This window comes from Mangifera indica, chromosome 6, assembly GCF_011075055.1.
Source record: "Mangifera indica cultivar Alphonso chromosome 6, CATAS_Mindica_2.1, whole genome shotgun sequence".
Taxonomy (NCBI): Eukaryota; Viridiplantae; Streptophyta; class Magnoliopsida; order Sapindales; family Anacardiaceae; genus Mangifera; species Mangifera indica.
In genome coordinates, this window is record NC_058142.1 from 10243820 (window position 1) to 10263250 (window position 19431).

General features: G+C 32.7%; 1 protein-coding gene and 1 pseudogene across 1 annotated transcript; both read right to left on the minus strand.

Annotated features, from left to right (window-relative positions):
* Window positions 1–87: 87 nt before the first annotated feature.
* LOC123219649 lies at window positions 88–12462 on the minus strand (annotated as a pseudogene).
* A 2695-nt stretch (window positions 12463–15157) lies between these two features.
* Window positions 15158–19134, minus strand: LOC123219286 (pectinesterase-like). The gene is made up of 2 exons (XM_044641137.1): window positions 18028–19134; window positions 15158–16012 (listed from the first exon to the last, which is right to left on the minus strand). Exons 1-2 carry the CDS (start codon window positions 19073–19075, stop codon window positions 15321–15323), a joined length of 1740 nt encoding a protein of 579 aa, XP_044497072.1. The 5' UTR covers window positions 19076–19134; the 3' UTR covers window positions 15158–15320.
* Between the last annotated feature and the right edge of the window lie 297 nt (window positions 19135–19431).

Consider the following 19431-nt stretch of genomic DNA (forward strand, 5'->3'; position numbering starts at 1 on the left):
CAACAATTACAACCATGGCCGCACGACACAATTACCCAAATCCTAAGAACTAGATCAACTACAGCCACATGCTCATTTTAATCAAATTTACCGACCAAGAGAGAATGGAAATCCTGTTCCCCGCAACCAACTACCCCTAGCAATGAGGCTACCAGGAGTGAACCTTTGTGCCTCTGTTGATCTTGTGATCACCTTGAATCCCTTCCTTGTAACTCTCTTTGAAGTATCTGCACCAGCACAAGTGTTCTGATACTCTCCATAATACAACGTGCTTAGCACAAAGTTCCCATCCCACTCATGACACCCAGCAGGCCGAATCACACCACTGATACTTGACTGCATAATCAATGTTCTTGAGTACTCCTTCCATGATCTTCCAAGCAGACCTGGTCATGGGCCGGTTTGGCCTATGAACCGGACCAAAACCAACCCAGATAAAATTAGAACTGAAACCGTCAAAACCAAAACCAGCCTAAACTAGAACCAAAACCAAATCTGATAATTCGATTCCGGTTTTTTTATTTTTGAACCGTCGAACGGCCGATTTATAAACCGACAGTTCAAAGCTTTATGAACTGGAATTATTAAAATTTTTTATTTTTTAAATTTAAAAAAAAGGACCAATGGTCTCCTGCAAATGTTTATATTTGTAGGGGACCAAATGTTTCAATTTTTACAGGGGATCAACGATCCCCTGCAAATACGGGTGTGCACGATCCGGTTTGGTACGATTTACAATATTTTTCAACCCAAATTGAAAAAAACGGTTTGAAAAAATTTCAAACCAAACCAAACCATTTTAAATTACAAACCAAACTGAAAATATACGGTTTGGTGCAGTTCGGTTTACGGTTCAAATCGAATAAAAAGTATTCACTTTCAATTTTTCAAATTCAAGAAAAAATAAATGAATAATAACCATGATTAAAAGACATAATTAGTGAAAAATCATCATCGATGTCTTCTATATGTGAAATTTAATAAAATTATAATAATACTATCATAAACATAGCATGTTTAATTTATAGTAATAGCATCATAAACACAAACCTAAAACAAAGCACATTCAACATATGGCCAAGAAAAAAAAAACTTTTTAATTTTCCAAAAAAAAAAACATGCATATACAAGTAGCACCACTTCTGGATAACATAACTATGGACACATTTAGAAAGGATACAAGAATCTTCACATAAAAAGTAAAGCAACAAATAAACAGAAATAGCATAAAGCACTTTAAAGCTAATTTGTAACACACCCATCAGGGAAATGGTAGCCTTTTCCTGGCTCCAAATGCCCTAATCCGATAATCTACATGCATGCATCCAACAAATGCCCAGCTAAGTACAACCTATACAAGTAGAAAAACTAAAAGCACAGTAACATGAAAGACCTCGTAAACAAAAACTTATAATTTAATCATAAAACAAAGAAGATTTATATAATTAAAAATTCAATTCTTTGAACAAAACCCAATAATTCATTACATTTAATACCAAACCATGTCATCATAAACACATAAAATTCACTATAAATTAGTCATGAAACCCAAAGAAGAAAAAATAAAAAATGCACAAATACTCCATACAAGAACATAAGATTTAGGTGAAAAACTAATACAGGAAAAATCACCCACAGAAAATGGAGAAAAATTCACTAAGAGATTAATTTTGTTCTCTCTATTTTGCAGCACTCACACTCACTCTCATACACCTAATCTCTCCCCTACCACAACAGATCAATGTTAATATTCACATCTCAAATCCATACTTCCTGTATTCTGACAACCCTTTATCAGGTCGCCACTATACAAAAATAATCAACTAAACAATTGGCAAATAGGAAGACAAATAAATGTTTCTTACACGTTCATACCTGGAAAGGTTCTAACAAGTGTTATTGATGAATGTAGAATCAATTAAAATTCATAATCAAACATGTCTTATTAAAAAAAGTACCTTATCTCACTGAATGTATTCTTTTAAATATCATTTTCAGAGCGTCCACCAAAATCATTCATTGAGAACCTAGCAATATCTATTAGAAAGACAATAGAATTTAAATTATAAATCATATTGAAGTATAAACGTATACAAATGTAATTAAAATTATATATTCAAAAGGAGTGACATGTACCTTTCTCTAACTTTTCTACATCTTCAAGTGATTCATCCATATTTCCTTTAGGGACGCAACGAAGCCAATCTTTTGTACATATAAAAGCTTATACAATCTTTGGAGATAAAGATGTCCTAAAGGAATCAAGAATGCGACCTCCCATACTAAATGCAGACTCTGACGCGACTGTGGAGATAGGAATTGCCAATACATCTCGAGCAATTTGTGTAATAGTTGGAAATCGAGAACTATTTAGTTTCCACCAAGCCAAAATGTCAAAAAAAGCACCATCCTCTTCAAGATCCTCATCCAAATACTTATCTAGCTCAGTTTTGTTTTCCACCATATTTTGGCTTGCCTTATGCTTCTTAAATAGATTTTTAAGAAATAAATCTTTTCTTAATCGTCTTTGAGTCTCAGTCTGTTGACTTGAATCAAAACTTATAGTAGTTGCACTTGTATGCTCAATTGGCTTTTTATACTCATCAAACAATTCATTCAAAGCTGATTTCACTTTACATTGGACCAAAGTAGCCACATCATCATCATACAATTGAGAATCCCAAAATTCACATATTCATGTTTGTATCGAGGATCAAGAACTATAGCCACAAACAACAAAACATTTAGTTTCCCCAGATTTTCCCAATACTTGTCACATTTCTCTTTCATTTTCCATGCCATTGAAGCAAAATCAAAATTGTCACTTAAACTCCACTCTCTTAAGAGACAAAACACATTGCTAATCTTGTGGAAGCATAAGTTCGAAGTCACATGTGATGTTGCAGATACATGAAGTGTTAGGTCATAAAAAGTTTCTAACAATGTGGTCAATTGTCTAGTTTTATCCCAATCCTCATCTATTGGTGGCTTCTTTAAATGATCTCGAGCATTGGATTCATTAGATTCACTAGATTCTAGTGATTCTTCCAGTTGTTTAGAAAAATGAGGCTCATTCTCTGCGAACCTATCAAAGGCCTTCTGAAACTTCTGAGCTATATCCAACATCAAATATGTAGAGTTCCATCTAGTAGGTACATCTAGGCATAACAAGCTCTTACTCTGAATTTTTTCTTCCTCAACACATAATTTGAACTTTTGCAACTTAGCTGGAGACTGTCGAACATATTTCACTACATTTCGAATGCGAGCAATATGATTTTCTGCTAATTCCAATCCATCCTTAACAATCAAATTAACAATGTGGGCAACACACCGCACATGCAAATATTCTCCACATAAAACACTTCCACCCCAATTGTTTATTTTATTCTTTACATACCCTATAACAACATCATTAGACTTAGCATTATCAACAGTGATAGTCATGACTTTTTCAAAACCCCATTCAAGCAAACATTTCTCAATTGTCTTCCCAATTGATTGACCAGTGTGACTGGTGATAGGAAAAAAATTTAAAATTTTCTTATGCAATTGCCAATAATTATCAATGAAATGGCATGTGATGCACATGTAATTAATCCTTTGTAAAGATATCCATGTACACTTGACCACAATAATTGCATTTACATTTGTTTTCCCCATTAGATTTAAATTTGGTAAAATGCTCCCATACCTTATATCTTTCCTTCATAAATTTTATTTTTGCTACTGAAGAGTCACTATTATTGCTCTCAACTTGAGGTAAGGAAGATGAACTTCCTCTCTCTCCTAATGGGAACTCATCATTGATGTCTTCCATCTACAAAATTTAATGAACTATACATTAGATAATATCATACTAACATTAATTAAAGAGATTAACCTTAAATTAATTAATAAATTGAACCAATTTGCCTTTAAATTTTACCATTTGATTAATTAACACAAACTATTTACTTTCCTATACTATACATTAGATAATATTATACTACTGTTAATTAAAGAGATTACCCTTAAATTAATTAAATTGAACCCATTTACCCTTAGATTTTACCATTTAATTAATTAAACCATTTGATTAATTAACTATACATTAGATAATAGTATATTAATATTAATTAAAGAGATTACCCTTAAATTAATTAAATTGAACCCATTTACCCTTAGATTTTATCATTTAATTAATTAAATCATTTGATTAATTAACATAAACTATTTACTTTTTTATACTTATATTAATGCAATATACTCATACAACTTTAAGTTTTAATATTGTAAATTAACATCAATTGATAATAATTTGGCCAAATCTCCAGATCAAAATGTGATATTAATATATTACTTTAATGTGTAGTAAACATGTCTAAAATTTATTAAAAAATATAACCTATTAATGAAAATAAGGAATAGGATGATTAAGCCAAAATAGATAACAATATGAACAAGAATAGATGCATCATTGGGTTCTAAAGTAAATTGATGACTTACCGACGACGATGATGAGTTGAGCAACGGTGAGTTGACTGGTGCTTCAGATGAGAACTTAGACCAAAAAGATGGTGATGGTGCTATGGTTCCTTTTTGCTGAGAAAGAATCACAAAAATTTAAAGTGTGCTACGGTGCTAAACGCAGGAAGGGGAGAAAGAAATTTTCGTGAAAAAAAAATGAGGTATTAGGTGCTGGATATGTTTTATTTTTAAGAAATAGATTACTGCATTATTATTTTTATTATATATTAATTAGTGGTGGTTGTATATATTTATAAAATATTGTATTTGTTGTTATGTGTATTTATGAGTGTCTGTTGTTCTTTGTATGTATGCATATATGAATTGCTAACTGCTGTGTTGGTTGTTGTGTAAATATATATATATATATATATATATATATATATATATATATATATTCCTGTTGGCTACTGACTGTTGACTACTGTACACATTTATATATTATTGCTGGCTGCTTATTTATAGATTACCGTGTTATATATGTATATACGGTTTACAGTTTGGTTTGGTTTGAAAACTGTTCAAACCGTAAACCGTTTTTAAAAAATTTTTCAACCCAAACCAAACCGTTTTATAATCCAAACCAAACCAAGCCGTAATTTTCAAATGGTTCGATCCGATTTTACGGTTTGAACCAAATTATGCACACCCCTATTTGCAAAACTTCAATGCAAAGACAACCTTTGCAAATATCTGTTAGCCCCTTTTTTATATACATTTTTTTTTAAGTTTCTCTTATAAATATTCACTCAATCTTTCAATTATCTCACTGAATCTTTCAACTCTCTCATTTATGCTCATTTCTTATTCTTTCAATTCTCAATACTCTCTCAATCTTTCAATCAAATTTTCTCAAATTCAATTAAATTTTCTCTTTATTTTTTATTAATTCCAATTTTAATTTCTATAATTTAATTATTATTATCTTTCTATTATACAATTTAATAATTAATTATAAAATTTATCTCTATAATTAATTTTATTTATTATTTATTATTATCATTTTTCATTATCTTTCATAATTAATTATATAATTTATTTATATAATTAATTTTATTTATTATCAAAAAAGACAAGTAGTAAAAAATTTTCAAGTAATAGGAGATTTGCTCAATATTCATATATATCAAATATGAATAAAAATCAATTTATGGAAGATTTTTCAATACAAAAAAGCAAAAGTCAATATGTAGAGGTGGAGTAACAACAACATCAATAACAAGTGGAGATTGAATAACAACCCCAAAAAATTCTTACTTCCGATATTTTCAAGATTCATTTCAAGAAAATACAAAAAAAAAATGATAATTTTAAAGTTGCTTACAATTATTGGTGCAAATTTATAAATTTAAGCAAAAAGGTGGATATGAGATATTCAAAAGGCACTTGGAGTCGAAGTATCCAAAAAAATTAGGCAAAATAGAGGTCAAATATAAATAACTGGGTATGGTTCTCCACATAAATTTCTAATTATTTATAGTGATAATTAAAGTAAAAAAGAATTTACAAAAATGGTAGCAAAAGATCACTTGACGTTTAGTTTTGGTAAAAATTTAGGTTTTAATAATTATTGTAAAACTGCATTAAATCCTACACATAAAACTATTTCAAGAAACACATTAAAAAGATCATTATTAAGTTTATATAAAAAAAAATTAATTCAATTATTTATAAATTTTGATGGACGTGTATCTATATGTAATGATTTTTAGAGTGACCATTGGTAAGTTCACTCTTATATGATATAATTTGTCATTAAATAGATGATAAACTTCAATTACAAGAAAAAATATTAGCATTTCGGGTGTTTGATGACCGACATACGACCGATAATATTTATAGAATAATTAAAGGAATATTAGAAGAATATAGATTAGTTTTTAAAATTTTTTCAATTTCATTTGATAATGCAACTACAAATACAACCTAAATTACTGATTTAACAAAAATTTGCAAGCCCAATTTAGGTAATAGATTTTTTTCATATTAGATGTGTATGTCATGTATTAAATTTATGTGCACAAAATGGTTTAAAACATCTTAATAATTATATTAGTCTAATAAAAACAACAATTTCATTTTTATGGACACATCCCCAAACAATGAAAAAATGAGGTAAATTTTGTAAAATACATAATATAAAACAAAAAAATTTTGTAAAAATGTGTCGACTCGTTGAAATTCAACATATGAATTACTCAACTAGTTTTTTGATTATAGGAAATTATTGTGCATATTTATTTCACAAAATATGTCATAAGTTACATTATATCCCCAACATTGAGATTTTGTAAGATAATTTTAAACGTATTAAGAAATTTTAATAATGTAACTTATACTTTAAGTGGGGTTTATTATTCCACTTCTCATTTGTTTTTAAATAGAGTCCTTAATATTATTGAAGTTTTATAAGAGGTCAAACAAGCTGTTATTTTAAGAGAAACTATTTTTTTAATGAAAACAAAATGGTTAATTTACTATAACGAAATTTCAGAAATTTTTTTTGTTGTTTGTTTTTTTATCTTAGGTTTAAATTAGATGACATTACAAATTATTTAACATTATGTTATGAATGCATGCAATTAGATTATGAGAATGAATTTAATATTTCATTAACTATAACTACCATTATGAATTTAATTAAAGAAATTTATGTTAAATATTCATTAGTTTATGGTAACCAAGGTGGTTCTTCTTCCTCTCTACCACCTATTGCCCCATCACTAAACCAAAATATTAGTTATGGTGATCGTATTATGATGAAAAGAGGTAAAAGACCAACAAGAACATCAGACTCCACCTCAGGGCTTGATATTTATCTAATTACTACTTTTGAGTTTGATGACAACAATATAGGTAAAGACTTTCCAGTTCTAGAATGGTGAAGTCGACATACATCAACATTTCCAACATTAACAACTATTGTTAAACAAGTCTTAATAGTATCAACATCAACTCTCATAGTAAAACAAACTTTTAGTCAAGAGGGCAATATATTGGACAAGAGACAATCAAGTTTGACTCCCGAATCTGTTGAAGCTCAAGTATGCATGAATGATTGGACAAGAGTCAAATTACGCCAATAAGATATAAAAGTGGATTTCAATGAAGAATCTCTTGATTTAACTATGGATAGTTCGATGACAGGAACCAATAGTTAAGATAGCAGAAGCGAATGATAAGGTAAGAGGATACTGTCAGCTATCAGATATGCAAAGGTAAGAAAACTATATAGATTTTGATTCTTCTAAACCCCAAGAGGATACATAAGAAGTTTAATTAAAAAATTAAGTCCAAGCCTTTTTTTTAATTTTTTAATTTTTAATTATTATAAATATTAATTAAAAAAATAAATAAGGGTCATGTATTAAAACTGATGGTTCAATGTCAGTTTTGAACCAAGGTGATGAACTGAAACTATCAGTTTTGAACCGGTTATAAACCATCCTATAATAGTTTCGATTTAGGGTTCTTATTTTTTTTAACTGTGAACTGGCGATTTTAAACTGAAACCGGTGGTTCATGAACTGTGACCAAGTCTACTTCCAAGATAAGTTGGGAAACTACTCTTAACCGGCTAAGAAGCACAAAAACGCACAACAGTGCGCGTTTCCACGAATCCAAAACGTTTCAATTTTTGAAACGGCCTGAAACTGGTACGAAATGTTTTGGGCCGTTTCGATAATTTTAGATAAAAGGGAGACACGTTTCTTTAACAAAAAGAGTTTCCTATGCATACCAGGATTCTGAAAGTGTATCATAAATGGATTCTGAAAGGATTTTGAAAGTAAATACCAAAAATAGTTTCCTGTGCGTAATAGTCTTCTGGGCGTCTTCTCTTCTTTGCTGTCAATCTCTTTTGTCGTCAATCTGTTGAGCGTCTTCTTCTCTTCTTTGCTGTCAATCTCCTTTGCCGTCAATCTGTTGGGCGTCTTCTTCTCTTCTTTGTTGTCCTGGGCGTCTTCTTCTCTTCTTTGTTGTCAATCTCCTGAGCGTCTTCTTCTTCTTTGAACAGTGGCTGGAAGAAAGAAAACTCTGTGAAAAAAGTGTGTGTTTTCTTGCCCTTCTATGATATAAATTAGTTCATATAGATTTGAATTTAATGCATCTCTATCCCCAAGATTATAATTCTGTATGCCTCTTCCAGATCTGTTAGCTTTCCAAGATTTGTTAGTTTTCCAGGACTTTTATTTTATTATAAAACATATATTAAATTATTATATATATACTCCATTAGCCTGCCTTTTGCTCAAAGATTTTATATACCTCAGTCAATGCATGCTTTCTTCCAGATGTGTCAACGTTGGAATTCTAATTTATTATAAAATATATTTTAAAACATTAAATTATTTTATATGTTCTATTGATTTTATATATATATATATATATTATATCAATGCAATTTGGTTAATTTTTGCAATATATATCTATCATGAATATAATTTGTAATTATAATCCATAATTTATTTTATTAATAATTATTGAATATTTGATTTTATATAATTTAATTGAATAATTTTATAGTTTGTAATTTAGTTATTCTTGTTTGATTTGAATATTATTTATAGATAAAAGTTTTCCTATAATTAAATTGATTTATTTATGTTTCCAATTTGTGCTTTTATTTCAATTGTGTAGTAAGCTGCCAAGAAGAATAGTCGGTGATTTATGTGATTTGGTTGATTTTTTTGATAAATTCTAGCAAATTGTTGGTGATACTGAATTTGAGTTAATCATTAATGGATTCTGCTACTGGTAAGGAAAATTCTAATTCTAAAAGTAGTAGTAATAGTGTGGGTTCTGCAAAAAAGAATAATGATGAAGACCAAAATCCATTGTGGAAATATGTCACAAAAATTGAGAAACTTGGAGAATCAGGGGGTACATGCAAATGAGTTTGTAATTTTTGTCATAAAGAAAGGCAAAAGACTTATACTAGAGTTAAAGCTCACCTATTAAAAATTACGGGGGAAGGAATTGGTGCTTGTTCTAAAATGAAATTTGAAGATTTAATAGAAATGAAAAAATTAGATGATGAAGCTACCAATACGGTTTATAATTCTCAACCTAAGGAAGTGTCATTGCCTAGCAGTACTACTAAATCATAGTCTTTATCTTTACCATCACCGAGTGGGTCAAATCTTTTTTTAAAGAAGAGAAAAGTTGATGATTTTCTTATTGCTAAATATTTTAACATACAAACTAGAGCTCAATTAGATGAGAAAATTGCTAGAATGTTTTACACTGGTGGTCTTCCTTTTAATTTTGCTAGGAATCCAAACTATATTAGTGTCTTTTCATTTGTAGCTAATCATTCATTGGGTGGTTATGTGCAACCCGGGTACAATAAATTAATAACTACACTACTTCAGCAAGAGAAAACAAATGTGGAAAGGTTATTGGAACATATTAAAAGCACTTGGATGGAAAAAGGGGTTAGTATTGTTAGTGATGGATGAAGTGACCCACAAAGGAGACCTTTAATTAACTTCATGGTAGTTTGTGAATCAGGCCCGATGTTTATTAAAGTTGTTAATTGTGCAGGTGAAGTTAAAGATAAATATTTCATTGCTAATTTATTGAAGGAGATAATTGATGAGATTGGTCATCAAAAAGTAGTTCAAGTAATAACTGATAATACTAAAAATTGTAAAGGTGCTGGGGAAATCATTGAAGGTATGTTTTCACATATTTATTGGACTCCATGTGTTATGCATGCTTTGAATCTAGCTTTGAAAAATATATGTGCAGCTAAAAATGTGGAATCTAATCAAGAGACATATGATGAATGTCATTGGATAACTGATGTTTATGGTGATGTTATGGTGATTAAAAACTTCATAATGAACCATTCAATGCGATTGGCTATGTTTAATCGATTTAGTCCTTTGAAATTACTTTCAGTTGCGGACACTTGTTTTGCTTCTGTTGTTATTATGCTCAAAAGATTTAAATTAATTAATGGTGCTCTAGAATCAATGATTGTAAGTGAACAATGGGGACAATATAGAGAAGACGATCAAGGCAAAGCAAAATTTGTTCGTGATAAGGTGTTGGATGAGAATTGGTGAGCGAAGGTCAATTACATTCTTGCTTTTACTGCACCGATTTATGATATGATTCGAATGTGTGATACAAATAAGTCATGTCTTCATTTGATTTATGAGAATTGAGATTTTATGATTGAAAAAGTTAAATCAGTTATTTATGAACATGAAGGAAAGTTTTCTACCCAAGATTTTCCTTTCTATTCAGTGATCTATAGTATTCTTTATGATCGTTGGGCAAAAAGTAATACTCCACTCCATTGTCTAGCTCATTCATTGAATCCAAGGTAAATATCTAATTGAATTATATATTTTTTTCATACTTATTTGATATATTTATTTATTAAATTGGGTATTAATTTGTTAACTATTTGATATATCTATTATTTGTGAGGGTTTTATAGTGAACAATGGCTTGAAGGAGGTGAAGGTAGAGTGCCTCCTCATATAGATGGGGAAGTATCTATTGAGAGGAACAAATGTTTTAGAAGGATTTTTTCTGAAGATGAGTGTGTTAAAACATTGGATAAGTATGTTAACTTCTCCCTCAAAAGTGGACCATTTGAAGATCCTGATTCAATTGGTGCTAGATTTAATACAGAACCGATGAAGTGGTGGGCATGTTTTGGTTCAAATGCTCCATTGCTTCAAAAGTTAGCATTCATAGTACTTGGACAACCTAGTTCCTCCTCTTGTTGTGAAAGAAATTGGAGTACTTATTCCTTCATTCATTCAATTAGAAGGAATAAATTAATTCCAAAACGTGCAGAAGATTTGGTTTTTGTACATAACAATCTTCGTTTATTGTCAAGGGTTAACTCTAAGTATTATGATGGTAAGGAGAAGATGTGGGATGTTGGTGGAGATGACTTTGGGAGTATGGAAGATGTGGGAGTTCTTCAATTAAACAACCTGTCATTAGATGAACCAGAATTGAAGTCTGTTTTTTTCGATGAAGATGCAAATGACATAATGGATAAAGAGAATGATCAAATAGAGAAAATACAATAAATATTTTACTATTTTTTAAATTTTTTTCATTATATTTTATTTGATAACTTTGATATTAACCCTTAGAAATTATTATTTTGATGAAATAATATTGAGTTTGTAGGTTGATTTATTTACATTTTGATAAAATATATTGATTTATATACATGTTTATTTTCCATTTTAAAAGATGAATATATAAGTATTGATTTAATTTATACATACATGTTTCAAGAACTTGAATTTGTAATTTATTTTTGGTATAAAATTATTTTGTTATATGTTATTTTAAATTGGTTGGAAAAAATCAATTATTGTATTTTTTTAATTAAAATATAGGTTTTTGTATTTTTTATAAAAATTTCATATTTATAAAAAAAACTCTATATTTTTTATATTTACACGTTTCCCCACGTTTCCGTTTCCTATTTTTTTAAGAAAATACGTTTTCACGTTTCCGTTTCCGTTTCCGTGCTACCTAGTTAACCGGTTGCAAATCAGAAGTGGCACCGATTCTACTTTTCTGAATGACAATGCCAGTGTTTTGGTTAGGTCGGTTCTTCCTTGGGTTGTCACCATATTTTTCTGGCCGGAATTGGGTTTTCGGGCATGTATGTCACAGCTTTGGAACACAGCCGCTGTGTTGCCGAAGATGAAGTCGACAGTTCCGGCTATTAAACAGTTCATATAAAATTGACGATTTGAGTGGACGTAGACTGTGTCTTGATATGCCAATATATCGCATTGGAAAAATGCCGAGAGATCAACCCCCACTCGGAGAGCAACTGGTTGGTGCCTGGACGGACCTTCTCCACCAACAGCTGCAACAGCCATTGAAACACATCCAGTTAATTACGGATCAATGTGATGCAGTGTGATTAATTATGTCTGGATAAAGCTATTAAAGCAGCATCCAACATGAATGGAATGGACAACACTTTCCGGAATTAGGAATTTGTCAAATTGACATAAGTTCTACCAGGAACTTTAAAGGGTGTAGTACAATTGCTTTAGTCTGATATGTTCCTATCTGATTCTGATGCATAGTTAATTAATAAAGTGAATAAATGTGAATGGGAGAGGTGAAAAATCAACTATTTTGTGCACACATAAAAGAACAAAAGCAAAAGGACGGCAGAGAACAGTCAAGTTTTGCCCGCGATTGAAGTGAAAAATTAGATCATTAAAACCCAATTACGGTCTCAGTCCTAAAAGAATATAAAAAGATTACGTTGGAAAGATAGCAAATTAAAGTGTAAAAAAAAAAAAAAGTTTTAGAGGGGATCATGCAAAAGTTAGCATTTAGTTTTCATATTTGGTGACATCTTTTGCACGGTTTTTGTACTTGGTTTTAATAAAGGTTATTTCGGTAATTTTATTGTCAAAATTTTTTTTATTAATTATTTCTTTTAAATAATTGCTTTCCTTCATAAGGCAATATGTTTTTTGGGGGGGGGGGTGTTATTGTTGCCCTTGATAGGATGTGATATAGGGTGTCCTACGTATGGTTAACATCACCATGAAATTGTTTGCCTTATTCACCCTCTCTTTAATATGATGATACATGTCAAGCTTCCACCGCTTATTTTAACATGATTAATATTTAGCAATTGACTAGCTTAATTTGAACCTTGTCCTTCTGAGAAGGTATCCTTCTGCCTTCAGCGAATTAAGAAAGGGGCAAACACAGTTCACAACTCAGCTAGAAAAATGCATTATATAATATGCCCATTCAATGGTCAATCATTCCTGCTACTCAATTTCTTCAAGTTTTAGACTCAACTTTCAGAAATTACCTTATTTTGGAGAAGCACACAATAGTTGACTGCCTTAGTCAATATTAGGCTGAAATAAGTATGCCTTCTTCATGATAGGATTATTTGGGTGCCAAATCATAATGGTTTATTCTCCACGATCTCTGCATGGAATGAACTTAGGAATAGGAAGAGGGAAGTTATGTGGGCTTACCTAAATTGGCATAAGAAACATATTACAAGACATACTATTATCATTTGGCTAGCTATCAAATTAAGGCTCCTTACACGAGATGAACTTTTTGGGATAGTTAATGACGCAACGTGTGTGCTCCGCAACAATCATGGCGAAAGCCTTAATCACCTCTTCTTCTTTTGTGATTTAAGTCAGAGAGTATGGGAAGTAATTTTGGAAAAATGTTGTTTAAACTATAGTGCCACGGATTGGCCAAGGTATATTGATGAAATAGCTTCGAAATGGTGAAGTAACCATTTGAAGTATGCTATGGGGAAATTATGTTTGGGAGCCACGGTCTACCAAACTTGGAAGAGAGAAACATCGTAATATTTTCCAAGAAATGCTTACCCAAAGAAGTCATTGTGGAAGGAATCAGACGGCTTGTTGGAGACAAAGGGGTGGAGTTGTCGAATTTTCCTCCTTCTAGAGTGTTGGGGGCTTCCTTAATTTTGTCTAAAATCTTGTTCGCTCTGACTGTTTATTGTTTGTTTAGTTTCTTGAGTGGACGTTGGAGCTTGCTTGGTTCCAGTTATCCCTGCGTCGTGCCATGGTCCTTCTCCCTGCGGTTTTCCTTTCCTCCTTTATTAGTTCAGTCTGTTATGTTGTTTCTTCTTCTGCTCTCTTGTCTGGTCCTGCTGGTCTCCCTATTATAGCTGCTTCTGTTTGCTTTGGCTGTTGCATCTTGCTGTGGAGCAGTCTTGCTCTAGTGGTGCCTTGTCTCGGCCTGGTTGCCTCTATGCTTTCCAGGTAATCTGCCTATGGTGCTGGGGAGCAGTCTGCTTCATGCTGGCTTCTGCAAGGGTGTTTCTCCTTCCTGGTTTGCTGCTGTTGCTGGCGTCTTCCTGTTTTCTGGTCTGCCTGCTGTTTTTCCCCCTTCCTTCTGGTTTGGATTAGCTGGGCTGTGTCAAATGCTTTGGTGCTGGGTTGCAGGCTGCCTCATGCTGGCTTCCGCAAGTCTGATTCTTCTTCCTGGATTTGCAGGCTGTTGCTGGCTTCTTCCTGGTTTCTCGGTTTGCAGATTATTGCTGGCTCATCCCTGGTTTCTTCAGCAGCTCGTTGGTGGGGTGAAACCTTGGTGGATGTTGGTCTCCTGATGGCTGCTAAGGCTGTGAAATGTGATCTGCAGTTTTCTCTGTGGTTTTGTGATAGCATTCATTCATTCTTTCAACTTGTTCTTCCCTGGTCCAAAGGGTTTGCTCTCTGGTTTTGGCATAGTTCTCTGCTTCTCGGAGTCTTAGTGTGAGGCTTGGTGCTCCAGTAATTGGCAGGGCTTATTTCCTCTTCTGTGTTAGTGTTAGGATGTAGTTCTCTCTTGGGGCCTTTGTGCTTCATAATTTAGATGTTTACTTGATGTTGTTGGCTAATTTTGGATTTATCGAAGTGTTGGACATATATTTAGGCTTGCCTCGTTGTATACTTGTGCCTTGTTGTCCTCCTTTTCTGAGGATGAGCTTAGGTTGTATATCTCTGGACTTGTGTTTCGAGTGCAATGTAAATATTTACTCATCAAAAAAAGAGAAATGCCTTCTTCAGCCCAAATGCTTCTTTTTACAGGGAATAGCCAACTCACAAATTATAAGTTTAATCAATCCATTTAATAATAGAGGAGACTATGTTAATTTCTCAGAAATCGAAATTCTTCTTATTATAATCTTAGAACAAGGGGTTGCAAATACTATACTCTTAATTTATGAGCAACAATAACAACCATAGCCGCACAACACCATCACCCAAATCCCAAAAACTAGATCAACTACAACCGCATGCTCAGTTTAATCAAATTTACAGACCAAGAGAGAAAGGAAATCCAGTTGCCCGCAACCAACTACCACCAGCAATGAAACTACCAGGGGTGAACATTTGTGCCTCTGTTGAGCTTGTGATTACCTTGAATCCCTTCCATGTAACTCTCTTTGAAGTAGCTGCACCAGCACCAGTGTTCTGATGCTCTCCATAATACAATGTGCTTAGCGCAAAGCTCCCATCCCACTCATGCCACCCAACAGGATGAATCACATCACTGATAGCTGACTGCATAATCACTGTTCTTGAGTACGCCTTCCATGGTCTTCCAAGATAAGTTGGGAAACTACTCCTAACAGGTTGCAAATCAGAAGTGGCACCGATTCTACTTTTCTGAATGACAATGCCAGTGTTTTGGTTAGGGTCGGTTCTTCCTTGGGCCGTCACCATATTTTTCTGGCCAGAATTGGGTTTTCGAGCATGTATGTCACAGTCTTGTAACACAGCGGCTGCATTGCCGAAGATGAAGTCGACAGTTCCAGCTATTAAACAGTTAATATAGAATTGTCGATTCGAGTGGACGTAAAGTGTGTCTTGATATGCCAACATATCACATTGGTAAAACGCCGAGAGATCAGCCCCCACTCGGAGAGCAACTGCTTGATGCTTTGAGGGACCGGCTGTGTTTTGGAAGGTTATGTCTCGGGCTAGGAATCCTTCTCCAACAACAGCTGCATCAGCCATTGAAACACCATTCCAGTTAATTACGGATCAGTGTAATGCAATGTGATTAATTATGTTTGGATAAAGCTACTTAAGCAGCATCCAACATGAATGGACAACACCTCACTAAATCATACTAAAGCTGCAATCAAGAGAGAATAAACTTTCATGTGTTAGCAAGTTGAGCTTGTCTGTAATTTTTTTTTGTTGAGTAATCCAAGTCAACTGTGGTGATTGAAAATTAGTTGTGTTTTGTTTAAAATATATGATGATCCTATTTTTAAGGATATTCTAAAAGCTTTTTATTGTATCAAGCATGACTGACATTTATTAAAGCATGATAAAAAAGCTTGTACTATATGAAATATATATATGTATAAAAATCCTCCATCATAGTATGAGGGTTATCATCAGTTTCTTTCATGCTCTGTGTTCTTCTGAAAAGCTGATCTTCCATGTTTTTTTCTTCCTCTCGGTTCAGCCAAATTATTTCAGAATTTGAATTTTATCTTCTGGTTCGGTATCACAACATAATGAAGGTGGAAAACAAGGGGTGGAGTACTATTGCTTTAGTCTGATATGTTCCTATCTGATTGTGATGGATGGTTAATAAAGTGAATGATGTGAATTGAAGAGGAGAAAAAATCAACTATTATGTGCACATAAAGAACAAAAGCAAAAAGACAACAGACATGTGAGTGTCGGTGGATTCAATTTCAACAGTCAAGTTTTTTTGCCCATGATTGAAGGAAAGAATTAGACCATCAAAACCCAATTATAATCTCAATCCTAAAAGATTAGAAAAAGGTTACGTTGGAAAGATAGCAAATTAAAGTCAAAAAAACAAAAGTTCTAGTTAAAAGAAGGTAGCATGAAGAGAACGCAATCCAATCCATATATTCTAAGCTAGCTGTAAACCATTTGCCCGTTTTCACCGCATCGACTTTATTTAGCTAGCAGGCACTGGTGACAGACATGAGTGATGTAAAAAATGTGTTGGTTTTGTGTCAGGATGTGTTAGAGATGACATGAAGAAAGCAAAACAGAGAAGATTGGCATGAATGAGAAGTCTCGGCTTCAAATATTCAAATAATTGACTCTTGACCATTGGAAAGAAAACAAGACCCCAGGCAACCATGTGCTTCCCATTTTGATTTGCCAGTATAGTCGATGCGTCATTCAATATTCCCCATTTCATCTCTAATTTTCTCACGAAGTGGACCAGGTTTTATGGACAACAACTTGCACCGAATGGATTAACTTATAATATTGTGCTGGAGACTTAATCATCAAGACTATTCTTATCCAGAATAAGCCACTAAACTCTTATTAAAAATATATCAGTGGTTTGCTTTTGATATCACAGGTTTTCCCCTGTATCCATTGATTGGCATGTGGATGACCTTATTTGAAGGGAACATGCTTAATTTTTCTCTTTTCTCTTTTTTAAATCCTCAGAGAAGACTTGTTTGGTGCATTAGGTTGTTGCATGACCTCACCATATATGAGTAAAAATTATTGAGTATAAATTATTATTATTATATTTGATAAATTTTAATAAAATTGTATAAATATAAATAATTATTGTGTTTAGTCAAAGGTAATAAAAGAATACTAATATATTATTTAAATATCTTTAAATATCATTATTCTAAAATATTTTTTATATTTATTTCAAAAAAATTAATAAATAAAAATATAATTATAATAAAATAAAATAAAGATCATTTTAATAATTTTTTTATCCTTAAGGTAATATAAGAGTGATAATCTCTTATATTATTATTATCAAAATCTTTTATTATTTATAAATTAAATATAATAATATAAATAATAAATAATAAATAATTAAAATAACTTTAATGCAACTAACCCACCGTGCCCAAAAAGTAATCTCTATCATATAAGTTTACTTAATTTCAACTTCCCAATATTTCAAGCTTGTTAATTCAATAAATCTACTACGGCATTAATTAATTAGATGCTAAATTAAATGACTTATTAGTGAAATGACAAGACTTACCGACTGTAGCAGAGTTGAAAGTTGTGCTTCCATCAACCACGTTTCTACTAGCCGTAATAATAGTATTTTTCCTTCCATCTCCGATGAACATAATATTCTTCTTCTTCTTTGTCACCTCCACATTTTCCCTGTAAACGCCAGCCTTGATTTTGATAATGTACCTTTTACTGCTTCCTTCAGGAGCAGCCTTAACTGCTGCCGACACTGTCTTATAGTTTCCACTGCCATCGGCCGCCACAACCACGTTTGGTGTCACTGTTGATGACTGCAACAGCTTCCTGTCTCCGGCCGACAACCACGATGGCCATCCACTTTCATCCACCGCCTCTTCCTTCAGCTTCCTGTTGCTTGTCCTTTGCTCATTTGCAATATCAGTGTCTGTCATGTTCTTGATCATAGCAAGCACATTGCTGCACATTTGCTCAACATGAACCTCCCCCTTCGACAGGGCTTTTCTTACTTGCTTATCAGCACCATCGTGTGAGAACCCGTCAAGGCACGTTTCTTGGTTGGTCATGGCAGCACTCAACAGGGTTTTGAGGTCATCAGCATGTTGTTTTAGAGATTTTTTGTTGGGGTATTCTTGAAGATCCTCCACAGCTTTGTGTAATTCATCAAGACTCTCGTCTATGGTCTCGAGACAGTCATGGAGAGCAGTCTTTTCACGCTCGGTGAGCTTCTTCCTAGTGGCAAGAAGCTTCTTGATGGTGAAATAATTGTGCTCAATAGTGGTAGTGGTGAGGTTTAAAGACAATTCAATGACATCCTTTTGGCTGGTCACTTTCTGGGCAGCTTCAGGAACATTGGCGATGGCTGAGTAACATAAATCAGGAAATCTGGTGCTGCTACAAGAGGTTTTGAGGATCTCATGATGAGGCTGAGAATCGGAGGATTTATGCGAATTGACTCCAACAACAATGCCGATTACAGCAGCAACAAGCAACAAAGTTGCCAAAAGAGCCAAGGAAAGCTTCTTGTTTCTGTTTAAGATGGAAATGTGTTTGCTAGAATTTGGAAATTTGTTGAAGAACTCTTTGATTTGAGTCATTTCTTTGTTTGGAAAAAGAAAGAGAAGGAGAGTGTAGCAATGGACATGTCACAATTTAGATGAACTAAAATGCATGTATAAATAGGAAGTGAGTGAGAATCAAAAGCTGCCTCAATTTGACTCCACTGAGTATTCGTTCACATCATTAGCTGTCCTATACTCTTTGTATTTTTTTTTTTTTTATACAACCAGACCTGTATATTTGTTGAATGGTAAATATGAGACATAGAAATTAAAACCATAACCATTATACTAAATAAGTCAAAGAACAGATAAATCTGAGATACAGTGACTAGACCTACAATTATTATATTAAATAAATTAAGGGTCCATAAATATGACAGAAATATGAACCC

Excerpts from the sequence above, each read along its gene's own strand:
- LOC123219286 (XM_044641137.1), bottom strand. The coding sequence starts at position 19,075 with ATGACTCAAATCAAAGAGTTCTTCAACAAATTTCCAAATTCTAGCAAA. Across the intron at positions 16,013-18,027 it reads TTTCAACTCTGCTACAGTCG|CTGTTGTTGGAGAAGGATTC; the intron begins GTAAGTCTTGTC and ends TGGCTGATGCAG.